The sequence below is a fragment of the Molossus molossus genome, unplaced genomic scaffold (genome assembly GCF_014108415.1).
Source record: "Molossus molossus isolate mMolMol1 unplaced genomic scaffold, mMolMol1.p scaffold_m16_p_11, whole genome shotgun sequence".
NCBI classification, from domain to species: Eukaryota; Metazoa; Chordata; class Mammalia; order Chiroptera; family Molossidae; genus Molossus; species Molossus molossus.
The window spans coordinates 40575285-40601579 of record NW_023425346.1 but is presented as its reverse complement, the minus strand read 5'-3'; the positions used below and the strand labels follow the sequence as shown (position 1 = coordinate 40601579).

Here is a 26295-nt window from a genome sequence, read left to right as displayed (position 1 = left end):
AAAAATGAATTAATAGACTTTTTTTCATTACCACACATAGCTACAAATGTTTTTCTTGTGATGAGAACTTCTAAGATTTACTCTCCTAACAACTCTCAAATATACAATAATGCAGTGCTGTTACTATAGTCACCATGCTGTACATTAGATCCCTAGGGCCTATTTATTTTAAATGGAAGTTTATACCTTTTGACAACCTTCACCAGTTTCTCCCACGCCCAACCCTTGCCTCTTGCAACCACAGATCTGTTCTCTGTATTAATGAGTTTAGTTTTTCTGTTTGTTTTTTTCAGATTCCACATATATGTTAGATCATATGGTGCTTGTCTTTCTGTGCATTTAGCATAATCCTCAGGGTCCATCCATGTTGTTTCAATGGCACAACTTCCCCCTCCCCTCTGCCTCTTTCTAAAAAATTCTCACCTGAGGATATTTTTTCTATTGGTCTTTAGAGAGTGAAAGGGAGGGAGGGAGGGAGGAGGAGAGAGAAACATCAGTGTGAGAGAAACATATTGAATGGTTGCTTCCTGAATGTGCCCCAACTGGGGCTGGTGATTGAACCTACAACCCAGGTATGTGCCTTTATCTGGGAATTGCATCCGTGACCCTTTGGTGAGCAGGTTGATGCTCTAACCACTGACACATACCAGCCAGAGTGCAATTTCCCCTTTAAATGCTGAATAATATTCCATTGTATACATATATCACATTCTCTTTTTTTTCATTTTTTTATGTATTCTTTATTTTTTTTAATTTTTATTGTTGAATGTAGAATGTATTACAGATGTTCCTCATTTTCCCCCCATTGACCCCCTCCTCCCCACTCCCACCCCCCTCCCGCCTTTTCCCACACTATTGTCTGTATACCACATTCTCTTTATCCATTTATCTATCTGTGGACACTTACCTTAATTCTATAAAAACCTTTAACTTAAGAACCCAGTGACATTTCTTTTTTTAAAAAATTTTTTTCTTTATTGATTTTAGAGAGAGAGAAAGGGAGAGGGAGAGATAGAAACATCGATGAGAGAGAACATTGACTGGCCACCTCCGGCATGCCCCCCACTGGGGATCGGACCCACAACCTGGGCATGTGCCCTGACTGGGATTTGAACTGGCAAACTCTTGGTGCATGGGTCGATGCTCAACCACTGAGCCACACCGGCCGGGCATCAGTGATATTTCTATTGCTCAGTTTTTAAAGGCTGAGTGTCTCTCTTGTCTGGGAAGGCTCCCTGCATTAACCTGCAGATCCACTACAAAGGAGCAGGTTATTTCACATCTGCACACACACAGACATACTACCTATTCAAACAAATAGTGAATCCTTACTATGCTGCAGGTACCATAGTAGGGGCTGGAGACACAAACATTGAATAAAATGTGGTTTTATGTAGAGAGTCTTGTGTGCCAAACTAAAAAGTTCAGTCTTAATACCAATAACAAGAGTTACTGTTTATTAACTTTACTGGCATTAAGCATTGGGTCAAGAGCTTTACATGCATTTACCTTCATTGTTGTCCCATGAGGTAAGCACTATTAAATAACTTTAGATACAGACAAAGAACCAATGAAGTGGTGAAAGCCAGGTGGTCTATATATGGGAGGGGGGGTGTTAAAAGATTTACAGCTTGTTTGTATGGAAAATAATGCAGTGATTAATAAATAATAATACAAGAATAAACTGTGTTTTGCATACTCACAACTATAAACCTACTTTTGCCCCATGCTGCACTGTCCCCATATCAGAAACAGAGAGCTAATGGAGGTTCTGAAGCAGGGGGGGTGACAGAATGAGTCACGGTCACATTGACAAGGAAGACACTCATCCATCCTCCCCATTTTGCTAAGACCACGCTACCAGTCTCCTCCGTGCTCTCTGCTGCAAATGCCACTCCTCCCCCATCTTTGCACGGCTCCCAGAGGAGGTTCTGAAAACGGAATCTGTGGAGAGTTCTGGCTCGGGGGCCAGACTGCATGGTCATGTCATGGATAGACGTTAAGAATACCACAGATGCTGAAAGGCAGGGTAACACGCAGAGAAAGCACAGACTTTAGAGTTAGATTGCCAGTGCTGAAGTCCTAGGTCCTTCACTTACTATGTGATTTTGAAAACCGGTTAATTATTGGGAGCTTCAGTTTCCCCATCTATAAAATAGAAACAATAAAACTATCATTTCCATCTTCTTCTTAGGTTGGCCGTGATGATTAAAATGTGATGATGTCTAATGAAATATTTTATATCTGTATCATAAAAGATGTATATAAGAATTGAATAGATGGAGAATATCATCAGAGACATGGGAACTATGTAAGAAAAATGAAGAACCAAATGCAAGTATCTGAAAAAGAAAAAATTCACTGGATGATCTTTAAACAGATGGAGACTGTAGAAAAAGACAATAAATTTGAAGGCAGATCAATTTAAAAAATATAATCTGAAGAATATAGAGAAAAACAGATTGAAAACCATGAAGACAGCTTCAGTAATACCTGTGAGATGTCAAGATGACTCATCCCAGAAAAAAAGGAGAGTGAGTTTGGGACAGAAAAAAAATATTTAAACAAATGATGGTGGGAAATGTTCAAAATTGTTAAACATTTAAACACAGTTGGGTTAAAAATCATCAAAGAATCTTAGTGAATCCCAAGCAAGTTAAATGTAAAGGCCTCTCAGAGTAAAACTGCTTAAAGTCAAAGATAAAGAGAAAAATCTGAAAGGCAGCCAGAGAGATTCATTACATAATGAGAAGAATGACGTCTGATTTCTCATCAGAAACGATGAAGGTCTGAAGACAACATATGAATATTTTTAAAAACTACCAGAAAAAATTTATACCTATTAATCCTGAAATTTACATCTAACAAAACAACACTTTAACAACTAGTGAAATAAAAACATTTTCAGATTTAAATGTGAGAGAATTTCTTGCCAGCAGATATGCGATACAAGAAAGGCTAAAGGACATTTTTAGGTTGAAGGAAATGAGTCAAGATGGCAAATTGAATTTATGGGAAGACAGGAAGAGAACTATAAATAATAAATATGCAGGTGAATATAAAGCCCATCTTTTTTACTTCTATTACTTTCTTTAAAACCCAATTGCCTATTTATAGTAAAAACAGTAACACCGTACTATGGATTTTATAATGTATGTAGAAGTAAAATATTTGACAATACATGTGTCAAGGAGATGGTAAATGAAATTATTCCACAGAGTATCACAGATTAAGCCCTGCTCAGAAACTTCACCACGAATGCTGTCATTCTTGAAGTCATGGTCACTTTCCATAGGAGGTACCTTTGTTACTCCTTTTAGATGCACTGTTTGTAGTATTAATAAATTTACTTCCAAAGTAGAAAACTATTAAAAAAAACTCACAGATTTCCTTTTATATAGAATAATAAATAACTTCTTCAGTCTTATAGCAAATTTTCAGGCTAATCATAATGTAACATTAATGATAAAGTAGGTTTAGACGTGAATAAAAATATTACTTATAGTTGGTCTTTTCAAAACTAAAAATTAAATAATAGTTACCATAAGCTTTTTTTTTGTGTGTGTGTTTTTTTTAATCCTCATCCGAGGACATACAGACAGAGTGGGAGGGAGAGAGAGGAAGAGAGAGAGAGGGAAACATCGATGTGAAAGGGACACATCGAGTGGCTGCCACCCGCACGACCAACCAGGGCCGGGGACAAACTGCAACCGAGGTACACGCCCTTAGCGGGAACCGAACCCGGGACTCTCTGGACCGCAGGTGGACGCTCTAACCGCTGAGCCAAACCGGCCAGGGCTAGCTTTTTATTTAGCTTTAAATAACTTTAAATTCACCTGGATTCCAGTTTCAGCTAGAAAAAATACACCTATTATTATAAGATAATCATTTATTCATCTTACAAATGCATTATCAGTAGTTAGTCATAATCAAAGCTAGCTGTAACAGTTTTATGCATTCGACTATGAAATTATCATACTATGAATAGCTAAAATATATATTATCATACATGAAATTCTTGTTTATAGTGAACCAACTCGTTTCAGAGGTGAAAACTGAATTCTTCAGGGACACATATTAAACTCAAAGCTCTAATCACACCTTACTGTGTTTCTGGGTAACTATTCTATTCTCTGCAGGTTCGGCCAAGATATGGTCTAAATTATCTATACTTCAAAGCTGTTTGGGGGATTTCTACATGTATTAGGGTGCCCTAGTCTTTGTCATTTTGAGGTTTTTAAAAATGAAATCATGTGAAAGTATTTCTGAATTATACTAGAGGTGTTATTAGATAAATAATTTCACAAAATCCTTATGATGACAAAAAAGGTGGCAAGCAGAATAGCAGAACTAAATGTGTGTATAAACCATAAAGAATTTTAGACGAAAGAGTGAATAAGTGAAGTGGTTTTAGTGAAGCAGTGGGCTTCCAATTCAACTTAAAAGTACCTTTAGTCATTTTGTTTTAATGACTAAACCTCACTCATGTTTTTAATTCACGTTCAATAGAATGAGTTGGTAGGTTGCTAAAAATGAATTGATAATTATAACAATTTTCCAGTGAAACAACTATTTGTGGGCGAAGAGTGAATGAAATCTTGCTAATATATGCCTTAAAATAGCATTCAAGCTGCTTAAAATTTAGCAATAATTTCACTCTTACAAAAATTAAAATTCTCTCTTAGTTTCTAAATATCTTTATTTCCTGAATGTTTTTAGTGACTTTCATTAAAGATGAGGCCAATTTTTAAAATACAAGCAAGTACTAAATGCCTCATACTTATCTTAATAAAACACGTTTTCTACATGGCCAAATAAAACTGACAAAAGGAAACATCTATTGCTTGCCGAATATTTTTGCTTATAAGATCTGAGAGTTTTTTGTAAATGATTTTCTCTTAAATGGCAGAAATCTTTTCAAAGGACCAAGTTATTAAAAGCACAAAATAGAATTGACCAGTATAATTCAAAATGTACAACACTGGTCTTTCCCATTTTAAAACAACCATATGCATTTTTGAAGTCCTCATCTGAGAAGTCAGTCAGGAAAAAGGGAAAGTGGTAAAATGCTCCTTGAAACTCGTGCATGTGATTTAGGCTGCGGGGACAGCCCAGGCGGTTGCCTTCCTGAAGTATCTCAGTGATGAATGTTGCAGATACTCACACAGACCTGTGCATCCTCTAACCTATCATTATAGCACTGAAAGAAGGAATCCATCTTCCTTCTTTAAATGAATTCTTTAAAATGAAATTAACTTCAATGGCTTACAGTGCTAGAATGCAATTGGAAGATTAGAGACAAGGAGTTACTGGTACTATCACAGTCTTGGCAACCTGAGAATCGGTGAGAACGAAGGAGCCGGCTGACTTCTAGGAAGCAGTACTTGCCTGGGGTCCTTCTGAATGCTGTCTATTGACGGGGATCTCGTGGTGCCGTCGTCAGCCGGTGCTGTGTGCTGAAGCCTGTTATAGCTGCACTCTTGCACTCGGTACTGTATTGGCCTGTAGGGCTCCGCATAGGTAGCTGTTGTGTTCAGAGCGTAATTATTTCTTTGGTATGTAAGGGTACTTCGTTGGCTGGATGTCCTTTGCAGATTTCCAACACCTACTAGAAAGTCAACATTTTAAAAAAGGTTAGTATGTTCTCCATGAGGCGATGCTTATCAAAGTCAAATGTTTTTAATTTCAAGGCTTGTAGTTGTTTTTTTTATCCTCACCCGAGGACATTTTTCGATATTTTGTTCAGATAGAGTGGGAGGGAAAAAGAGAGAGAGAGAAACATCAACATGAAAGGGACACATCAAGTGGCTGCCACCCAAGGCCGGGGACAAACTGCAACTGAGGTACATGCCCTTAGCGGGAACCGAACCGGGGTCTCTCCAGACCGCAGGCCGACGCTCTAACCGCTGAGCCAAACCGGCCAGGGCAAGGATTGTAGTTTTTAACAACTGTGTAACTTGCTTACTTTTAGATTTTACCAATTTAGCTCATTAGTGCTAAAAAAAAAAGCACTTAAGTTTTTTATATACACTAACAATATTATGTTGATTTTATTAGCAATGAAGAGCAAAAATGAAACTATAAGTCTGATTCATAACAGGTCTTAATATGTTTATTAAGATTCAGTAACAAAATTGCAAGAGAAGCATAGAAAAAATTAAACTAATTTCAAAATTTCATTTTAGCAATAAAAAACAAGACACATCAAATTTGTAGAAAATTAAAACTCAAACTTTTAACACTGAGTGTATACAGGTTACTCATTTTGACATACAATTCATTTACAGAACTATGAATTTTGATAACTTGGAAAATTCACTTCATAAGAAAAAGACTGATGTATCAAATTTTTCTATAGCTACTCCCTTAAATCATTGTGTGATGCCATGTATAAAGATACTATACACTGTATTTAACTCTTCTTTCCTAATCATTGCAGTAGGTATTTCTACAATGACTGTATACATACTCCTCCTGCAAATAAAAGGCTTTAATAGCACCATTTCTTAATCCTATTAAAGAAAATAATATACAGGACATAAGTGAAATATTTCTGCACTAACATCATTAAAATTTGGTACATTCTACTAGAAGAAAAATCCTGCAGTGGAACAACTGTTAGTTTTGACAAAAAAACCAATTCAAATACAGTCTTCACCCTCCTGTTCTGCAAGGTGTGTCTCCTAGAGCTGTGCCTGTGGGGGGTTACACAGCTACTTGGAGTTCATTTGTAGTCATATTAATAAACTTGAAATACCTCTTTTTTTAAAGAAGGGGCCACCGGAGATTCCATGAGCCAGACGGCAGCACCATCTGCCAGCTTACATGGCCACGAGCTGCGCTTCTGCCCTCCCAGCCACTGCGGCGTGGCAGACGCATGAGGGCGGGGTGCAAGGGTGTGATGCACTACTTCCTATTTTTGGAAATGCCTTTATTGCATTCTGTCCCAGATTAAGTCCATCATAAAGAATATTTATTTCACATTCTACACTTAAGCAATCAGAGGAAATCCACTCTCTCATGTAGAGATTTTCTCCAAATACACATTCCAGGCCACAAAAATGACAAAGAAATATCCCAACAAAGGCTGTCCTTTCTACATCTGATATGGTTCTAACTCAAGGGCAGGCAGATTTAAAGTCATTTATGAATTCACAGTGTAATCGCTATATACACTGATTGGAATGAACTAAAGTAAAAACATATCACCTAAAATAGGTACAGAATGAACTGCTGTTTGACTGTTTCTTGATCTGCTGCCACAGCCACTGTTTTGACCACCAGATGGGCAATGTGATTTCAGTGGGCGCCCACCTGAGCCTGTGCGATACAATGCTGTCTGGGATCCCTGGAGCTCCACAGTTCCGTGGTTCGGGCTACGGTACACGGGGCTGTAATAAGTCCTCCCCTCATATATAGGAGTGATGTGCAAGTCGGGAGACACAGCGGAACGGAGGTCCTGTCCAAGCTGGCTGTGCTGACTAGCATAGGAACTCCGTAAGCCTAGAGGCAGGAAAATGACATCATTAAGAAATTGAGAAAATTGTGGGGAGGTTAAAAGCCCTGATGAAACTCCTAACCAACAGGACCAAACATTAAGTCAAAACACCAAACCTAGAGAGTTTTACAAAAGATGGATGCCAGATACGAAGAGGACACCATGTACATTTTTAGAATAATATTCTCTTTTGGCAGCAAGATAAATGTAAATTTTCTAAGAAAAAAATAATAAGAAAATTATTAAGTGGTTTGATACTCTGAAATTCATTCCCCTAACTATAAGCTAAGTTTATCATGGTGTCCAAAAAGAGAAGGTCCTCTTCTACCATTACATGATTTTCACTGTTAAAAGCATATACAAACAATGGCTCATGCCAGTCTCTTTTCCTGCCCTGCAGAACTGCCTTGTCTTACCAAGTGGACAGTTGGCTCTCTGCAGGCAGGGCCCACCGTGTCCCATGCCTCTTTAAATCCCAACATCTAAGACGACGCCTGCACTACAGTGCTTAGTACAGGCTGAGGGCCAAGCGCTGTTTTGAAATATGTCTCTCAATTAATTTACTCATAATTTTTATAGAAAAACATAAAATTTTATGTTACAATATTTGGATTATCAGTGAATTAATAACATTTATTAAGTATTATCAAGTATTATTTTACTCTTTACTATCACTACATTTTTCCTTTTTCTTAAAAACAAAACCAAACCAAAATTAGTTGTTTTTATAGGTACCCACATACCAGATTCTTGTTTACTTTCTTTCCAGTGCAAAGAAAAAGTATAAAGTTAGTACAAGAATATTAAATCATTTGAAATATTTTTTCATTCAAATCGCTAATAACTAATGTTTACAAATGAGACTCATGATAAAAAAGCAGATTTCAAACCCAAACATTTTTCTTGCTTAATAAAAGTGAATTAGTATATTCTATACTCTGATACTCAGTTTGTGATTCATCATCATTAGTAAGTAAAATCTGTCACTTGGTAACAATACTATCTACAATTATATTCTAAATATGAGCAAACGAAAGTACAAATATATCTCAAGTCCATGAGCATATATTTGCTTTTAAAAAGATTGCAAATAATTAACATAATAATTAATTACAAAAAGATAGCGTCAGTCACATCCAGTTATCTCTGTTAATCATATCACAACTAAAAGCAAATGGGCCTGAATGTGAATGATATTTATATGTTGCTTTATAAGTAGTATCAAGAAAGTTGAGTTTCTAAAATGAAGGACTGTTACCTCCCCTGGACGGGAATGTGACATGAGAGAAACTGAATGCATCAGCATGGGTTTTAGCAACTGGCTCCCCACTTGCTAAAATGAAGATCACAGGTTTAAACAATCTTCTAATTGGGGGATAATTCAGCTGAACCTTCTCATTTCAAAACTGAGGAAAATGAGAGCCCTAAGGAAATGTGATTGAACCCCATCAGAGGTGCTTTCTGATGGGGCTGAGAGGAACCTCAGGCCAGTGGTCTGTCCCTGCTCACTCGGCTCTGGACATGGCTCTCTCTCAAGGGTCAATGAGAGAAACCTTGCATTTAACCGAACCCTCTGCAGATGCAAAACAAAAGAGCAAGGTTACTAGGGGTCCATGGAAGCAAATGTAATTCTAAAGATGATATTATGATTGTTATTTGAAAGTTCTCATTTGAAGATTTTAGCTTTTTATTCACTAGCAGATTTCTCATTCTCCTTAGCAGAGTATAAATTCCATGTCTTTATGGAGCTCATGAGTACTGTGAAAAAAGTGCAGGCACTGTTTTTGGTTAATGGTGACATAAAGTGGGCAAGTAAATATAGCTAGTCCTTGTCAATCTTATCAATTTGAGGTGCTATGTTAGCACGCAGCACAGTCACAGACATTCTTGATTCACAGGGACTCTGAACATGACTCACATGTGGCAGAGGCAAGCCAAGCTCTGGTGGTGGCCCCGCCACCCATGGGGCTGTGAGACAGGGACAGGGCTTCCTGTACAACTGTCATGGCGCAAGGATCTGGCTGATCCTTCACTGCAATCCATACAACATGAAGACTACTGAAAACATTTACTGCAATTTCATGGGAAGGGTACCAGAATGAGCTTACTTAAAACTATTAAAAGTATCCAGTAAATATTCACTTGTTACAGGACTAAAAGTGAGATGAAATTACCATATGTGACAGACTGCAACGTGAAATAAAAGACAGAATTATAGTGAGACAAAGTACTTTCTTGATATTATAAATGTTCACCGATAACATAACAGTGACTGTTACTATTTTTTTATCTGCTCATCATGAGAAAAAGTAAAACGGAGTCCTGTAGATTAACATTTAAAAAGTACAAAATTATATAGCCTCTACAGATTAAGTGATTATGTGTAGAAGCCCACCATAAATTACTACCTTTTAAACTGAAAGACAAGTAATTATGTTCTATAATTGTTACTAGAAATAACTTTTCCAGAAGTATTTCCGCAGATTAATTTTTTTCTCCCCCTCCAAATAACAGAAAACACTGATCATCCACAATAATATTTATCTATCCTATCATTTCTATTTGCAATTTCACAAATACATATTAGTTTATCTATTACAATGATATACTCCCTCTGTGATTTAAAACGTTTATATTTAAGACATTGAAAATTAATATATATTTATCTTCCAAATATGGATTCTTTGTATTATTCTTTAAACTTTTCTTGACATGCTATGATTATACTGACAGGAATTTTAGGACAGACCTATTTTTCTGTTGTAGAAATTAATTTACACACATATTACACCATCATTTAAATCATGATCAGCAAATATCGAATCTATTCTAAAATATTGCTTCAGGCTTATGAATTAGCAGGTTATTAGTCTACTGAAATCAAAAACCATAGCAAATATAATGACATCATATTCTGAATTAAGAATAAAAAAAAAGAATTCACAAAATAGAACCCACATTCTGAGTACGTGGGCAGGTAGATGCTGGAAAACATTTTCAAGGAAACCCTTTGCTTCTTCTGAAGACTGTAGCATCCTAGGAAAAACATCAGTGCTAGGCTAGGGAGGCATAATCCCCCCCCCCCGCACCCCCAACATAAAGTCTAATTTCAACTGCATCCTCAGTTAACCCTTTTTAAACCAAAGGGCTAACACAGTGAGTGTTAACACAGGGATGGCATGTGCGCTTCTTTCCTGGGTTCCCACTTCACTCTCTGCAAATATAGATTGCTGCACAGCCATTCAAAACACACACAGGGAGGAAGACAGAAGTCTTCAGAACTACTATCTTTTAAAGGTATCTTGGGAGACAGGATTTCATAAATTATTCCTACCTCACGTTTCTGCATACTTTTCAGAGGCATGCCAGAAAATATCTAAGCCAGGTACACCTCTCTGGCGGCTGAATAAAAAAGGGGTGGGTTGTTTCTTCACTAGGAATTTCTGTGAGCTCAAAATCAAGTTCAATATTAGCTCTTTTTTTTTTTTTTTTTTTTTTATCCTCACCCGAGGATATTTTTCCATTTTTTGTACAGATAGAGTGGGAGGGAGAGAGAGAAAGGGAGAGAGAGAGAGAAACATCGATGTGAAAGGGACACATCGAGTGGCTGCCACCCGCACGACCAACCAGGGCCGGGGACAAACTGCAACCGAAGTACGTGCCCTTAGCGGGAACCGAACCCGGGTCTCTCCGGACCGCAGGCCGATGCTCTAACCGCTGAGCCAAACTGGCCAGGGCAATATTAGCTCTTTATGCAAAGTTATTCAATTAGAAAATCTTAAACAGGCGTTACCTTTCCCAGAGGTCCTAAGAAAAGGATATTAATTTAGTACACAAAAATATTAAAAACTTCTGTAAAGCCCCGGCCAGGTGGCTCAGTTGGTTGGAGTGTCATCTCATACATCAAAAGGTTGCAAGTTCGATCCCTGTTTGGGTGCCTATGGGAGGCAACCAATCAGTGTTTCTCTCTTACATCGGTGTTTCTCTCTCTCTCCCTTCCTCTTTCTCTAAAACCAGTAAAAACATATCCTCAGGTGAGAATTAAAACAAAACAAAACAAAAACTTTGCAAATAAGAAATACCAAAAGCAAAAACAGAAGACATATCACAAAATGTGCCACATTCCTAAAGGACAGTTTGACAATATTTCTTTAAGAACAAATACATATTTTGATCCAGCAATTCTACTTCAAGAAATGGATCCCATAGTCATCTTGGTATGTATGTGTAAATCTGCAGGAAGAACAATATACCTATATTGCATTGTTGTCTCCAATAGCCAAAAATGAAAAACCCAAATGTCTGTTAATAGGAAAGTAATTAAATCATTATAATACATCTATAAAAACGGGGCCTAGGCATCTATTGAATGAAGTAAGCTCTTAGACATATTATATAAAAAGATACATATTATAGAATCCCATTAGTATAAAAACACAATGTGCATATTTGTATGTAATGTTACATATTCAAGCAAACATTTTGGAAGATACATTATGTGGTGACTGGGACTGTGTAAGGATAAAGAGAAGTTTGAGAGTTTCCCTTATTTCATATTTTCTTGAATAGTTTCAATATTTTTTACCATTGTGTATGTGTTACTTTAAATTTATAATTTAAAACACTAGTTGAAGATAAATTTCATTTTAGCAAAGAATCATGTCTATATATAATGTGGGAAACCACCCATGAAAACAGCCTGAAAAATGACTGTAATATCAGGATCCTGGCTGGTGTCTTTCTGATTTAATCTAAGTGGCATTTAAAGGTAATTCATAAGAGCTTCAAGTTTTTCCAACTGGGATGCTAAAATCAAAGCAATTGGTGAGAAAATCCATATAATAGTCCATATTATGAAAGCATTTAAAAAAATTAATATTGAAGTGAATATTTTGATACCACCTTCTAACATAACTTATGGATTAGGCCTAGCTGATGAAAAACCTTTCATTAAAAAACAAACAAACTAAAAAACAGCTTAGAATTCCAACCATTCTTCTAAAACGCAAAAAACTAGTGGTGGAAATAGAAATCTTTATATGCTAATATTGTGAAAGAAAAACATGTATTCCTTGCAGAAGAGCTCGGGTGATGTGAGTTACAGAGCCCGAAGGCCAGGCAGCCTCAAGTCTGCAGTGCACCCTGGAGATGAGCCATGAGCTCTTCGCGTTATGGCGCTGTTTCAGCCAAGGCTGCACAGGAGCTCTCCTCCCTGGACTGTGTGGAGTGCTGTCCCCTTGTACTCACCTGTCAGGCTGTCTGGCCGAGGTGGAACCATCCTCTCGTAAATGTCATACTGCTGTCCGAATTGCTCCATGTCATGAACAGTCCTTTGCAGTGAAGGTCCCAGGTGCTGTGGAACGGCGGTCATCCCTGAGCGTTTGGGGGATGACGACCCCACCTGGCCTTGGGATGGGGAAGCTACTCGAGTCTGCGCATCCGACAGGGTCAGTGGGGACCCGACTCTGACGGTGGTTTGGTACTGAAGGGTTGGTCCGTTGGGATTGGAGGTCTGCCGGGAGGTGACCGACCCAATCCTCCGTACAGCTGCGGGGGAGGCGGGTCTCTGTGCAGAGTACGGAGATGCTGCCCGCTGAGCAGGGAGTGTGGTGGAGGAATATGCACTGGGGTTCAGTGGTCGGGAGTCGGTCACTGATGGAGAGCCAAATCCACTACCCAGAGAAGTTCTCAGTGACCCCCTTGAAGGAGACACGCCTGTGCTGATAACATAAGAAGGAGACTGTGCTCTAGATGGAACTGAACTAACTCTTCGCATGGCCCGATTGGCTACTGATGGCTGATGAAAGGGGAAAAAAGAGAATGGGTTTATCCAGGGTTTTGTGTCCATTGCTATTACAGAAACAAATGCACAGAGCTCACTACAACGTGATTATTTTAGGCATCTGAGTTTCTTTACCTTTTTATGCTTTAGAGCTGGATCTTAATTATTTCCTTATTGTGTTTTTCTTATTTTACATATTTAGGTGGCATTATCTCCACCTTTCCCCTTACAGAATACTAAACTCAACCAATAAGGAGAGATCTAAAAATATTTAATATTCCTTTTTCTCACGTCTTTACATTTTTCACCCTCTTGCCTATGCATTTTTTTTTTTGGTACGTGCCCCTGGCGGAAACCAAACCCGGGACTCTCTGGTCCACAGGCTGATGCTCCAATTGCTGAGCCAAACCGGCCAGGGCACCTATGCATTTTTCACAACATGCAACATGTTGTACTGTCAGTGTAAAGTGTAACTGGAGCGATGTACTTATTTTGTTGCCTGAGAGTCTAAGTTTGGCCAAGGTAATGCATTTCTGTAAAACAAAACATTTTTTTGAATACATCAATCTAACGTAGCTAGAGAAGCATCTATAATTGTTTAGTCTTTATGGATTGGCCCCATTAACAAAAGGAATGTGTTCTTTCAATGCAGAATAAATGAACGTTTAGACAGGGCCAGGGTCCGCCTTCTCCTCTGTGATTTACTCTCAAGGGACAGCTGGTTTGCACAGGTGCTACAGATAAATGTGTCTCTTCTTTTTGCTGTTCTGTGGCTTCTAGTGATTTCAGCCAATTCTTTTACCTCCTTTAATCTATGAGCTCTTATCTTTAGCTGGTGGATATAAAGAGATACAAATAAAGGTACCCCAAAGTCTGTTCCCACAGGAGGAACGCTAGTCTCTGCTGGGTTCTTGGCCTAGCGAGCTGGAAAAGACCGGAATGAGAAATGAAAAACATTTCTGCCAAGGCTGGTCCTTCTGTGAATCTGCAGACTCCCACAAACATTGGGTCTCAGATCCCTTTCTCAATGCAGTCCAACAACGTGGAATATTGGCTGCACTGGGGAACTGGTCTGAGGGGAACTGGCACAGGAAGCAGAGACTAGGGCACTGGTTACAAGCCCAGGACCAGGCAGCTCTCTATCTCCTTAGTGACGGCTGCAATACAGTTGTCATTTTTATTTGGCGCAATAAGGGAAGAAAACAGGGATAAGATAAGGGCTTTGTACACAACTAAATGTCACAAGAGAAAGCATGCTTAGTCTCTAGGTGCCACAAGCTACTGGACTGGCTGAAACACCTGCTCTGAGACCTCATGCTCAAGCTCCACTCTGCAAAGGCAATAGCCATGGAGAGTAGAGGATCTGAGGAAGGAAGAGAATTGTTAATAAGCAACAAGGCAACAAAAAGGGGGGTTAAAAATTAAAATCTGTGCTTGGGGTTTATTAATAGTGCTACAAATAAGAAAATTCCACATACAAACTCTTTACTACCAACATGGGATGATATTTGGCTCAGATAGCTAGAAAATGTATTGTCCAGACTATATGTAAATAAAGTTTTAGAGACAACCCCCCCCAACTTAATTCTTCAGCTCTAGGAACAAAATCAACTTACAATAACTAAAAAAAGAAAAAGAGGCAACATGGCCACTTTTAGAGGGGAAAAAACAAACAATTTCTGTAGTTAAGAATAATTATTATTAAAAACTGTGACTTCAGACTGGCTGACACAGAAATTCACCTAAGCAGATGAACTCCTATAAGCATACAGTCCAAAGGGTTTAAACTTTCCATCAAAGCATGAGTAAATGTATAATCTGAGGACTGGGGTGGAGCTTGAAGTAGACTGCTATAGGCACAAGATTTCCTGTTTTAGCTTAAAATTTGATGCATGGTATTTGTGTTTGTTTTGATAAACAAATGTTTCTCATTTCTTAAAAATTTCCCCTAAATTGTTGAGCCAAAGTAGTATTGTTTCTCCTCTGGCACTGGGAACCCTGGCCGACTGTTGACGTACTATGATGGCTTCCTGCACTGCATTCTGGGAAGATTAGTGTTCGCCTAACTTTGATCATCTTGCCATTTTTCGGGTAGCCTGACATTGTCCAAGTACCTTAGAAAAGTCACTAAGGTTCTTGGACAGATCGTTATCCTCACTGATGACTGACACACAGGACTCCTACTGCTTCTATTAATTCTGGATTATGCTGGTGGACTGATATGAATAGTCAATGAGTCAGGAGTTAAGAAGTTTTCTAAATACATAAGCAATATTATTTTTTGATTATCAAGTTAGAAAATCCTAACTTAACAGACTGGTCATACTTCTATACAATGACTTTCTGTAAGCAGGATGCCCTAATTCTAGCAGAGGAAAGAAGTGTATTTTCAGGAATCAATTCCAATGATGAACCAAAAATTTTGGTTAGATTAGGCCGTTCCCATTTTATGCAAACAGTGCTCTGGCCTCTAGGGATCTGGAGCACATTCTAGCTCTAGTATTTACACCCAGTTCTCTCTCACTCCCGTTGGACTCCTCCCCTTGTGCTGAGCTTGCTGCTTTCAAAAGAATTACTATCCTGTGTCTGGAATTTATCAGAATTCATTAATAGGAGCTAATTTAAAAATAATGGATTTTTAGGTTTCATGCCTAAAAATTCCTTAACACCATAGACTTGCACAGTGTAAAATGAGTTCCCTATTTGATCCATTCTATAAATTCAAAATTATACATATTAATTTTACTTAAAAAATACTTATAACAGATATTCTTTACAAGGACCTTGATGTGTTTGGTTTACCTGAACCAGTGTTTGTCCTTCGGCTCTGGAATTCCTCACCAAATGGTTATTAGCTGATCCTATGAACGGATGCGGTGGTCTACTATCTGCCTTACTCAAGTTCTGGCTGTTGTGGAAACTCCCTGTTTCCTGGTATCCACTGTCGGAATAAGAATTCATTTGTGTTGAACTTCTTGAATTACCCAGTGATCCTGTAGGAATGAAACCAGCAGAAAACATCTTGATTTTATACTTCTGATGCTCATTTTCAAAAATAAAATATTAAAATCTAATAGATAAAGATGGTACAACAGACCCTCACTTTCATGGAGAGAGGTCTGTTCTGGGGAGTAGAGGGCTCCCTGCTCTGGCCCTGCCCTGATGAGATAGTTGTTGGGATGGACAGCGTCCGAAACTCTGGGTTTGTTTACACCAGTATTTGGCACATCTGTAAGAAGATAAGTTTAATTAGCTAAATCTCAGGACAGTATTACATAAAAACTTGCTAAAAAGGTCCAGTTATTTATCAGTAACATATTATAACCTTTGTGTTAATATGAGACTATTTTCACCTGAAACCATACAATCATTTGCCTCTTTTCTCTATGAAAAAGTTCCATATACTCAATTTATTAATATATTTTGCTAAATGTCACGTTCATTCTGATTACCAGCTCCAAATTAATTTACACACTATATTAAGTGAAAATCTGTAAATTGACCTGTTCGCCCTTGGAAAACTCACCTCTCAGGTGACTTCCTCCAAGAGGATTAACAGACTCTGAGTGAGAAAGGTGGCTAAAAATTTAAAAAGACCCTCCATAACGGAAACTTTTGAAATTAAAACTTGCACGGTGTTCATTTTATTGCTTGGTAATGAAACCTCTGGAGATACGGTTAGCTTTTTATGTCATATTTCATATAATCCAAAATCAACGAAAATGTATAGTTCTCATTTACAAAAATGATAGAAACTTTAGTATCTTATTTCAGAGTTGCAAACAAAGGAAACTTCAACTTCTTATCCATTTTTTTTTTTATTCTTTTAGTCTTTTCCCAAATGATTATAGACAAATCTAACCTGATCAGTCTCTTTTAGCCAGTCTGTTTCTCCCATTATCCTGTTTTACTGTTGACTGTACCATTCTGCCATCTTTAACTTAAAAACAAAACTATTTATCTTCTTTTCCATTATTCCTACTTCTGTTTTTTAAGCTGTAAATGTAGGTGATGTAGATTATATTGCCTTTTCCCAATTTCATTCAAATATGCCCTCTTTTCTTTAGTATCTTCAAAATGTATTTGCCCATATTGTGATCACCTTCATAAGTTGCTCTTTCCTCGAATTTAATCCTCATGTTGCTAACATTTTTTACAGAAATGCTGCTTCGCTCCCACTTCAAAGATTTAAATTAAATCTGTATCACATTCTGAGTTCAACACACAATCCTAAGGATTTCTTTTTTTTTTTTAATCCTCACCCGAGGACACTTTTCCCATTTTTTGCACAGATAGAGTGGGAGGGAGAGAGAGGAAGAGAGAGAGAGAGAGAGAGAGAGAGAGAGAGAGAGAGAAACATCGACGTGAAAGGGACACATCGAGTGGCTGCCACCCGCACGACCAACCAGGGCCGGGGACAAACTGCAACCGAGGTACATGCCCTTAGCGGGAACCGAACCCAGGTCTCTCTGGACCGCAGGCCGATGCTCTAACCGCTGAGCCAAACCGGCCAGGGCCAATCCTAAGGATTTCAATGTCTTCATTTCTCTTTCCTTTCTGACTTTCTTCCTCTAACTATTGATTAAGGCCCTATTATATGCCAGGCCCTAGGAATGCAGTTATGAGAAAAGATAGGGCATAGGGCATGCGTGAGGGAGAAGGTGAGGGAGAGGAAATGAATGAATGACAATATCTGGGGGGAAGGAGCTGAGGAAAAGTTTCATAAAGGAAATGAGATCTAAGCAATATCCACTTATCCCGAGGCCAGCTCGTCCCCTCCTTATAGCACTTGTAACCACCGCTCTCCACAAGAATACAAGCTCAGTGCGGGCAGGAAATTTGGTTTGTATACGGTTGCTTCCTCAGTGCGTAGAATAGGTGCACATTCAGCACGTGCCCAGTGAATGTCTGTTGAACAAATTCCCAGTAAGAATAGCAGCCTCTCCTTTGAGTGCTGCTTCACATCTGGCACGTGCTGCTGCTATACTTTACTGTGCTCAGTAAAGTGTGTCTCTGTGAAGGGAAGTAAAACTTTAAAGCAGTGCTGATCAAGCTAGTTTGGAGAGGGAATAGAAGGTTTATGGGGAAACTGGGAATCCCACTACATTCTAACCCTTCAACTTGATGTCAAATTCAATCCAAGGCTCTGTTTTCTAGCCTCCAGAAAGATTCACTGACATTCTTAACATAGGTTTCAAACAAGCTATCTCTTGATTATTTGACAGTATATTTTTAGGTGGCAGAGTTCTGTGTCAGTTCTGAATCCTTAAGTATGGAATTTCAATAAAATTACAGATTGCATATAATTTCCCTGGTGCATGTTGAAACATGACCTCAGTATCTATCAGGCTGATAGCGTGGTCTGCTTCATTTGTCAAGTCCTCTATTAGAGACTGCAGACTCTAAACATTCTTATACAGCAATTTTTGAAGGAGTTTTATTAAGGATTATGTGAAATACAGTTTTCTAGGACAGAAGACTTTTGCAGGGGATCGAAGTGCCTGGGAAAAGCTACACAAGAGACGGCCTGAAATCAGAGCTCTGCAGCGGTTCACTCTTGTTTCTTCCAGGAATGTGACACTGGAAACTCAAATATGAAGTAGCACTGTGGTAGCGTTAAGAGTTATCATACATGGAAAAATTGTACAATATTTTAAAAAGAAAATAATGTTTAGTTAGTTCTTAGCTTCAGCTTTAGTCCAAGATAAAACCTGGGACACTAATATATCAAAGCGTTTGGCTTGGAAACACTAGGTGGCATGCAGTGTCAGGATCTGAAAAACGATCACCATGGAAACCAGAAACCACCAGAGTCTGTGTATGCCTCCATCTTTTATTTTTAAACTATTGAAAGCTATTATTTAAATACAGAAAGAAAAAAAGGCACCCTAAAAAATATGTACCTCAGCAATTGTATCTCTTCATCCAATGGAAAATTTTCTCAAAAACCATGTAACAAGCGATTGTGCTCATTTAAACCCTTCTTTAAGAGAAGCTACTTACAATAGTCATAAAGCAAGCAAGCACAAATTGTGACATATATGATTCTATACTGGTCACTCCAATAAAACTTACCATGATTAGTAATGCAAAAAATATAAGCACAAACAGCCCTGACTAATTTGACTCAGCAATTAAGAGTGTCGGCCCACAGATCAAAGGGGTTGCAGGTTTGATCCCGGCCCTGGCCAGGTCATTTGGGAGGCAACCAATCGATGTGTCTCTCTAACATTAATGTTTTTCTCTCTCTCTCTCCTCCTCCCTCTCTCCCTTTTATTCTATTAAAAATCAAAGCGAAAATATCCTCGGGTGAGGATTAACAACAACAACAACAAAATAAAAACACAAACATAATTACCCCAAAGTAATATAATCATGTACCCTCTAAATGTTAGTATCTCTTCTTATATTTTTCAGTGCAATGCCTCAGAAAATAAATATAGAAAAGGACACCGAGAAGGTTAACAAGGACACTAAATTACTAAATTCCCCTGCTCCCCAAACCCAATTTGAATATTTAAATAGCTGGGCTTACAGAACAGGCCATAGATTTTGTGCTTTATCTATGAGTAAATGTAAAAGTTAAAGTTATAAAGAGTTGATAGAAGAGATTTATTTAACATGAACTATAAAACAATCAAATTCTATACCATGAATTAGGTCATCAATCCTTTTTCTATTTCTATAAAGGAGCCCAGTGATAACGAGTATCCATAAAGACAAAAAGATACTGGTCTCCTCTGCATCATTACAACTAAGTTAAATTGTTTTCAAAATAGCTTTACTATTATGTACTAGTTCTTTGAAAACTTATAGTTCATAAATCCTATACACACACATAAATGTACATACAGCCACCAGACCTCAGATAAACAGAAGACCCATTTCCTAATTACTGAATAAAGTGCTCTTGTAGTATGGCAAGGTTCACAGTTATTAGTAGTGCATTACTTACACAATCTTACTTTAAAATGAATGTCTTTTAACAGCCTCTGCTGTACAGAATGGAAGAAGACACTGGTCAAATTTACCAGAGAGACCACAGATAGGATGAGGTTCATCATTTCATGATTGATGCTGTAAACTATATTAGTTGGCAAGTTATAATATAGCACAATCAGAACATGAAATTGAAAGACATTTTTATGACTAAAAATGACAAACAGAATATGAATGCTACTTCTTTAATCTGTGTACTGAGAAACATGTGTTTCTTTTTATGAAAATCACAAACATATTTTCTGGGACACCAGAAATATACTATGGGGCATTTTCAAAGATGAAATTAGCATCTTCCAAGAAAATGCATGCCTACAAATAGAGAGCTTGAACAAGCTCCAAGGTAGAATGAAATACTCTCCATCCGTGTTGAAGACTGGAAGGTTACTGGAAGCACAGCCCTTCTGGCCTGTTATATCTCATCTGAGCGCCACAACATTACAAAAAGAAAAAAAAGTAGAGGGTTGCATCTAAAACAATATTAGTGGGTAAGAACAATAATGCTGCAGGGCTATGAAACTTTGGTATATTATCTACCCCACTAAGTTCATAGTAAAAGATGAAACACAATGTAAATTATTTTATCTTTTCTGTAATGTACCTCCCAAATATATACCAAATTTGAATAAAAATATGCCTAGTAAAAAGCCTAAGGTCTCTCTAAAGAACTTCAAATCATTAAAATGCCTCTGCTTTGTTAATCTGTGTGTCTTACTGTTCATGTTACATAAAATTGTGGTGGTCTGTACTGTGTGGGAAATCACCATGGAAACAGGAACCTAGAGATCAGTAAGGAGATTTGTAGCACATACAACTCTGTAACTAGCCTTTCACAGTCCAGATACTGTGGCCGTATGCGAGATTCTCATTCTTGTGCCTGTCCTGAGTTACGTGGTACTTAGAGACATGCCTGCACAAAGAAGAGAGTGGGAGCTCAGGGATCCTCTTCTTGAGCTCTGGCCTATGAGTTGAGCTTACACTATCATACTCAGAGGGGTAACACTTTGTGGAAAACACAAACCAAAACTTTAGTCTTATGGGGAGTCAACTTTCTGGCCATGGGACTCGCTTCCTGTCGGACTGTACATTCAAGAAGGAGCCTACTTTCCACAGAGCTGCATTCTATGGCTAAGCAGTATAACGCTCTCTGCCAAATTATGAAAGGGACCTGGAAGACGGTCCTGAAAAAACTCTTCAGTGAGTTCTCTGATGTACAAGACTCAGGTAACCTACAGTAGGTAATCTTATTTTGGAGGGAATGAGATAATTGAAAAATACTATTTCAGAGTGAAAATGTAAATAGGGTGATGGAAACATAAAGCATAAGAACATTCTTGGGTCTACAGAAGATATAAATGGACATTGACTGATATTTTAGGAATATTACAGTTACTTGAGCCTGTTGGCTCAAACATAAACTACTATCAATACCTGATATCCTTGAAAAGTTGGGTTTTAATGGAAGTAAAGACTTACAAGAACAGGCAGAAGACAATGTTTCTTGAAGCTATTCCTAGTGTGGTTCTCTTGAGCATATCTAGGTTCTTGGGTTTTACACCTGTTTATACTATCTTTTTTTTTTTTTTCCTCACCCGAGGATATTTTTCCGTTTTTTGTACAGATAGAGTGGGAGGGAGAGAGAGGAAGGGAGAGAGAGAAACATCGACGTGAAGGGACACATCGTGGCTGCCACCCGCACGACCAACCAGGGCCGGGGACAAACTGCAACCGAAGTACGTACCCTTAGCGGGAACCGAACCCGGGTCTCTGCGGACCGCAGGCCGACACTCTAACCGCTGAGCCAGGGCTGTTTATACTATCTTTTAAATATGAAGACGATGGGTCTAAAAATTTTACTCATGGAGAATATGTTGTGTGAAATACCTAGAAAAATTAAAACCACTAATGAAATATATTTTAGTTCACTTTAAACGTCAATTAGTCTGCCTCAAAATCAACTGAAAAAGCTCATCTATTTGAATTCAACTTCACAGTTTAAGCAAACTTTGTATCTGTAAAAACTGGTAAAAAGTGTTTGGTTTGATTTCTAACAATGACAAATCTGAGAAGTATTTGTTTTATATGTTACCACAAAGATCTTTTGGTGATTAATATTTTAAAATTCCTAAATTCTATTCAGGAATACAAAATGATTAAAAAAGCCCTGGCCAGTTTGGCTCAGCGGTTAGAGCGTCGGCCTGCGGTCCGGAGAGACCCGGGTTCGGTTCCCGCTAAGGGCACGTACTTCGGTTGCAGTTTGTCCCTGGCCCTGGTTGGTCGTGCGGGTGGCAGCCACTCGATGTATCCCTTCACGTCGATGTTTCTGTCTGTCTCTCCCTTCCTCTCCCTCCCTCCCACTCTATCTGTACAAAAAATGGAAAAATATCCTCGGGTGAGGATTAAAAAAAAAAAAAAAAAAATGATTAAAAATAATTTTTAGAAAAAAACAACAGTGTTTTTCACAAGTAGTTATATTAAGATGAATTTTAAAAAAATATGTTTTATTGATTTTTTAGTGAGGAAGGGAGAGATAGAAACATAGCTGTAAGAAAGAAACATTGATCGACTGCCTCCTGCGTGCTCCCTACTGGGGAATCAGCCTGCAGCCTGGGCATGGGCCCTGACCAGGAATCGAACTGGGATTTCTCAGTCCACGGGACGACGCTCAGTTCACTGAGCTACACTGGCTGGGCTTACGATGAATTTTTATTAAGTATTTTTAGTTTGGGTACTAATTAAAATGCAGGTATTGTAAACACCATAAAAATGTATACTCCAATCTGTAAGAAGAAAACTTAAAAAACAAGGAGTTTAAAAATACAAAGATGAAAAGAAATGCATCATACATGTGAAGTGTCTAACACTGTGTAACAAGTAGGTTTCATAAAAGGCATGGGGCTCCTGCTACCTATAGAGAAAGATAAAAAAAAAAAAAGAGATCCACTGTGGTGTAAAAGTCGGGTCTATGGAAAATAAATGCTCTAAAATATTTTTTCAAAGACACACTTTATTCCTTTTTTGAAAATATATGTTAATAAATATAGAAATGGAGATATTGGATAGCAGGAGACAAGACAGATTCCTTTTGTTAAAGAAATGAAAACCTTGTTTAAAAAATCACATATATATTTACCATAAAAATAAATGGCCTTCTGAAACTGGGTTTCTCTTTACTTTTCTATGGAATTATCCTTTTTGGTAAAGATTATCGAGATCAAGCTAAATGTAGACCAACTCTTGCAGAAGAATAAAATGTGGAGTGTTCTCCAAAAGCAACAGTTTTAAACTGAGGAAGTGCAGCTCTGTGCTGAAAAGGTGGTTATGGAAGAAGGGGAGCTTTTGACTTGACGATTTCTATTTTATCTTAGATAGTTAATAGAATATTTCTTCCCATCACTAAAAGCATGAGAAATTTTAAATATTTGACATGTTTATATTAAACATAAAATGTTAAAAGCTAAAGCTGGATATTTGATTTCTATAAAGCACTAACTCACTTATTTAAGCTTTTTGGGGATGTGTTGGTATATCATATATAGATGGCTTAGAAACATTCATATACGTGTTGGCGAAAGCAAAATGCTAGTATTCTCATCTTGTGGCTGCCACCCCTGCACAGGAGTGGTGATAAATGTAGAGTTCTAGACCACCAGCAAGGCTGATGCCCAGCACACTGCTGGGAAGTCTGCTCTACAAGGATTCATTTATCAAAATCCCAACTACGTGGAAACACAAATAAAATCCACTAGTTGGGAAACTCATGTCATATCACGTAACTGGTCTTATCTGATGTTACGGCTAAACTTCAGAGTGCAGTTTGCTGCCTCTAACACAGGTCATTCGTATGTACTATTTTAACCCCAATATTTTGAACCCTTTGTTTAAAAAATTTGTATTTAAAATGTTTATTTTTTAAAAAAATTTTTTTCTCCTTCATTGATCTTACAGAGAGAGGAAGGGAGAGGGAGAGAGAGACAGAAACATCAACGAGAGAGAACATCGACTGGCCGCCTCCCACATGCTCCCTACCGGGGATCGGGCACACAACCTGGGCATGTGCCCCGACCTGGAATCAAACCAGCGAGCTCCCGGTGCATGGGTCGATGCTCAACCACTGAGCCACACTGGCCAGACTGTACTTAAAATGTTTTTAAAGTTTTCAAACATATATAAAAGTAGAGAAAAAAGTAAAATTAACCCTCCCCCAGATTCAATGATTACAATATTATGCCATACCTTTAACGCTCCATTTATCTTTTGCTCATTACAGAATTTTAAAAGACTCCTCACATCAGATCATTTAAACTCTAATACTTCCATATGTAGCTCTATAAAATAAGGACTCCACAAAACTACAATTATTCCATAATGCTATAATGAATTCAGACCAAATTTCCTGACGTTTCAGAAATGCCTTTCTTCAGTTGGTTTATACTAGGTCAGGCTGAAATGAAGTTCAATGATTGTGTTTGAATGTCACTTCTACTTAGTCCCTTAAATCTAAAAAGATTCCCCCCTTTTAATTTTCTTGGCTCCCTTAAGGGACCATAATAGACTCACACAGGAATCTCCACATTCAGAATTTGTGGCATTTATACATCTTCCAATCTTAATATATATATTTTCAGATATGCTTTTTATTGATTTTTAGAGAGAGAGGAAGGGAGAGAGATAGAAACATCAATGTGAAAGAGATACATTGATCGGCTGCCTCCTGCACACCCCCTACTGGGACCGAGCCTGAAACCCGGGCGTGTGCCCTGACCAGGAATCGAACCCAGACCTGTCAGTACATGGGAAGATGCTCAGTCCACTGAGCCACACCAGCTGGGCACCTTAATATTTCTTATAAGCAGAAAGTTAGAGCTCAGAGCTTTCAGGTCAAACTTCTGTGGTTAGAATACTTTATGAATGATGCTGTGTATTGCACATCATCTCATGTCGTATCACAACTTTTACAGTTGCTAAGATTAAACAGCCAATTTAAGTGGCGGCAGCCTGGCCTTTCATTTTTAAGGTCACCCTCCACCTTTCCCCCAGAGCCATGGTTCTCAGCCTTTGCTACACCCTGCAATCACCTCGGGTCAGGGACGAGAAATCACTGCAGACCGAGTTCCCCGCCCAGGTATTCCATCCAGTCCTAGTAACCTGAGTTGTACTCTGAACATTGGAATTTTAAAAGCTCCCAAGGTGATTCCAATGTAGAGCTAGGGGTAAGAACATAGAGGTTTTTGCATACACTGACAACCTCTGATTGAATCAATTATTTCATTAGAGGCTGCAAATTGTGAAATTTATTCTAATTCTACTGTTCTTTCTACATTTATCAGCAGGAATTCCTTTGGCATAGTTTAGAAATCTTTATACAGCTAGTAATGACTAGGGCTATTTGTTTATCCTGAAATACAATCTGTATAGGACAGGCAGAATAAACGGCTAACTATTCTCTTTAATTACAGTAATTAATTTAATTATGAGTAAAGCAGTGGTGCTCAAACTGAAGAGTGGAATCACCTGGGGTTCTGTAAAAATGACTGATGCCAGGTTCTGGTCCCAGATTTGAGTTGTGTCAGGGAGACGCGGGCATCACATCAGCTCCACACATGACTCCTGTGCAGCTAAGCTTAGGGGCCTCTGGAGTGAGATGTTTGCACCCAAACCATCTCCAATCGTGACGAAAAGTTTGTTTTGGGCCTGTTTTGGCAGTGGTTGCTGCATTTTTGTTGACAGAATATGTATCTGATAATTTTGAGTTAGATATTAAAAAAAAAAAGAAGAAAAACAGACAGGAAACATTACAATTTTATTAAATTCCAAGATCAGTTTGATTTCCAATTTTCATAAGAACTAGTAAAATAATAGAATTATCACTGGTAATGCTGAGGTTTCCAAGGAATGGTCTGATTTAATAAATATTTAATAAGTTCCTTAAATATACTGTTTAACCTGTCCATAAAATTTATAAGAAAATTTGAAACAAAAATTTTTAAAGCCTAATAACTTATTAAAATTTAAC

General features: G+C 38.1%; 1 protein-coding gene across 8 annotated transcripts in view; it reads right to left on the bottom strand.

The window, feature by feature from the left end:
* The window catches only part of PKP4 (plakophilin 4), a 235467-nt gene that overhangs the window by 39738 nt on the left and 169434 nt on the right, over positions 1-26295 (bottom strand). For 3 of the 8 annotated variants that reach the window (XM_036253918.1, XM_036253923.1, XM_036253925.1), the window contains 5 exons: positions 16378-16509; positions 16083-16273; positions 12746-13295; positions 7315-7503; positions 5389-5608 (listed from right to left, as the gene is read on the bottom strand). In XM_036253918.1, the coding sequence (XP_036109811.1) occupies positions 5389-5608; positions 7315-7503; positions 12746-13295; positions 16083-16273; positions 16378-16509 (1282 nt within the window). The remainder of the gene's footprint in view (positions 1-5388; positions 5609-7314; positions 7504-12745; positions 13296-16082; positions 16274-16377; positions 16510-26295) is intronic. The other 5 variants (XM_036253919.1, XM_036253924.1, XM_036253921.1 and 2 more) reach the window with 3 other exon arrangements.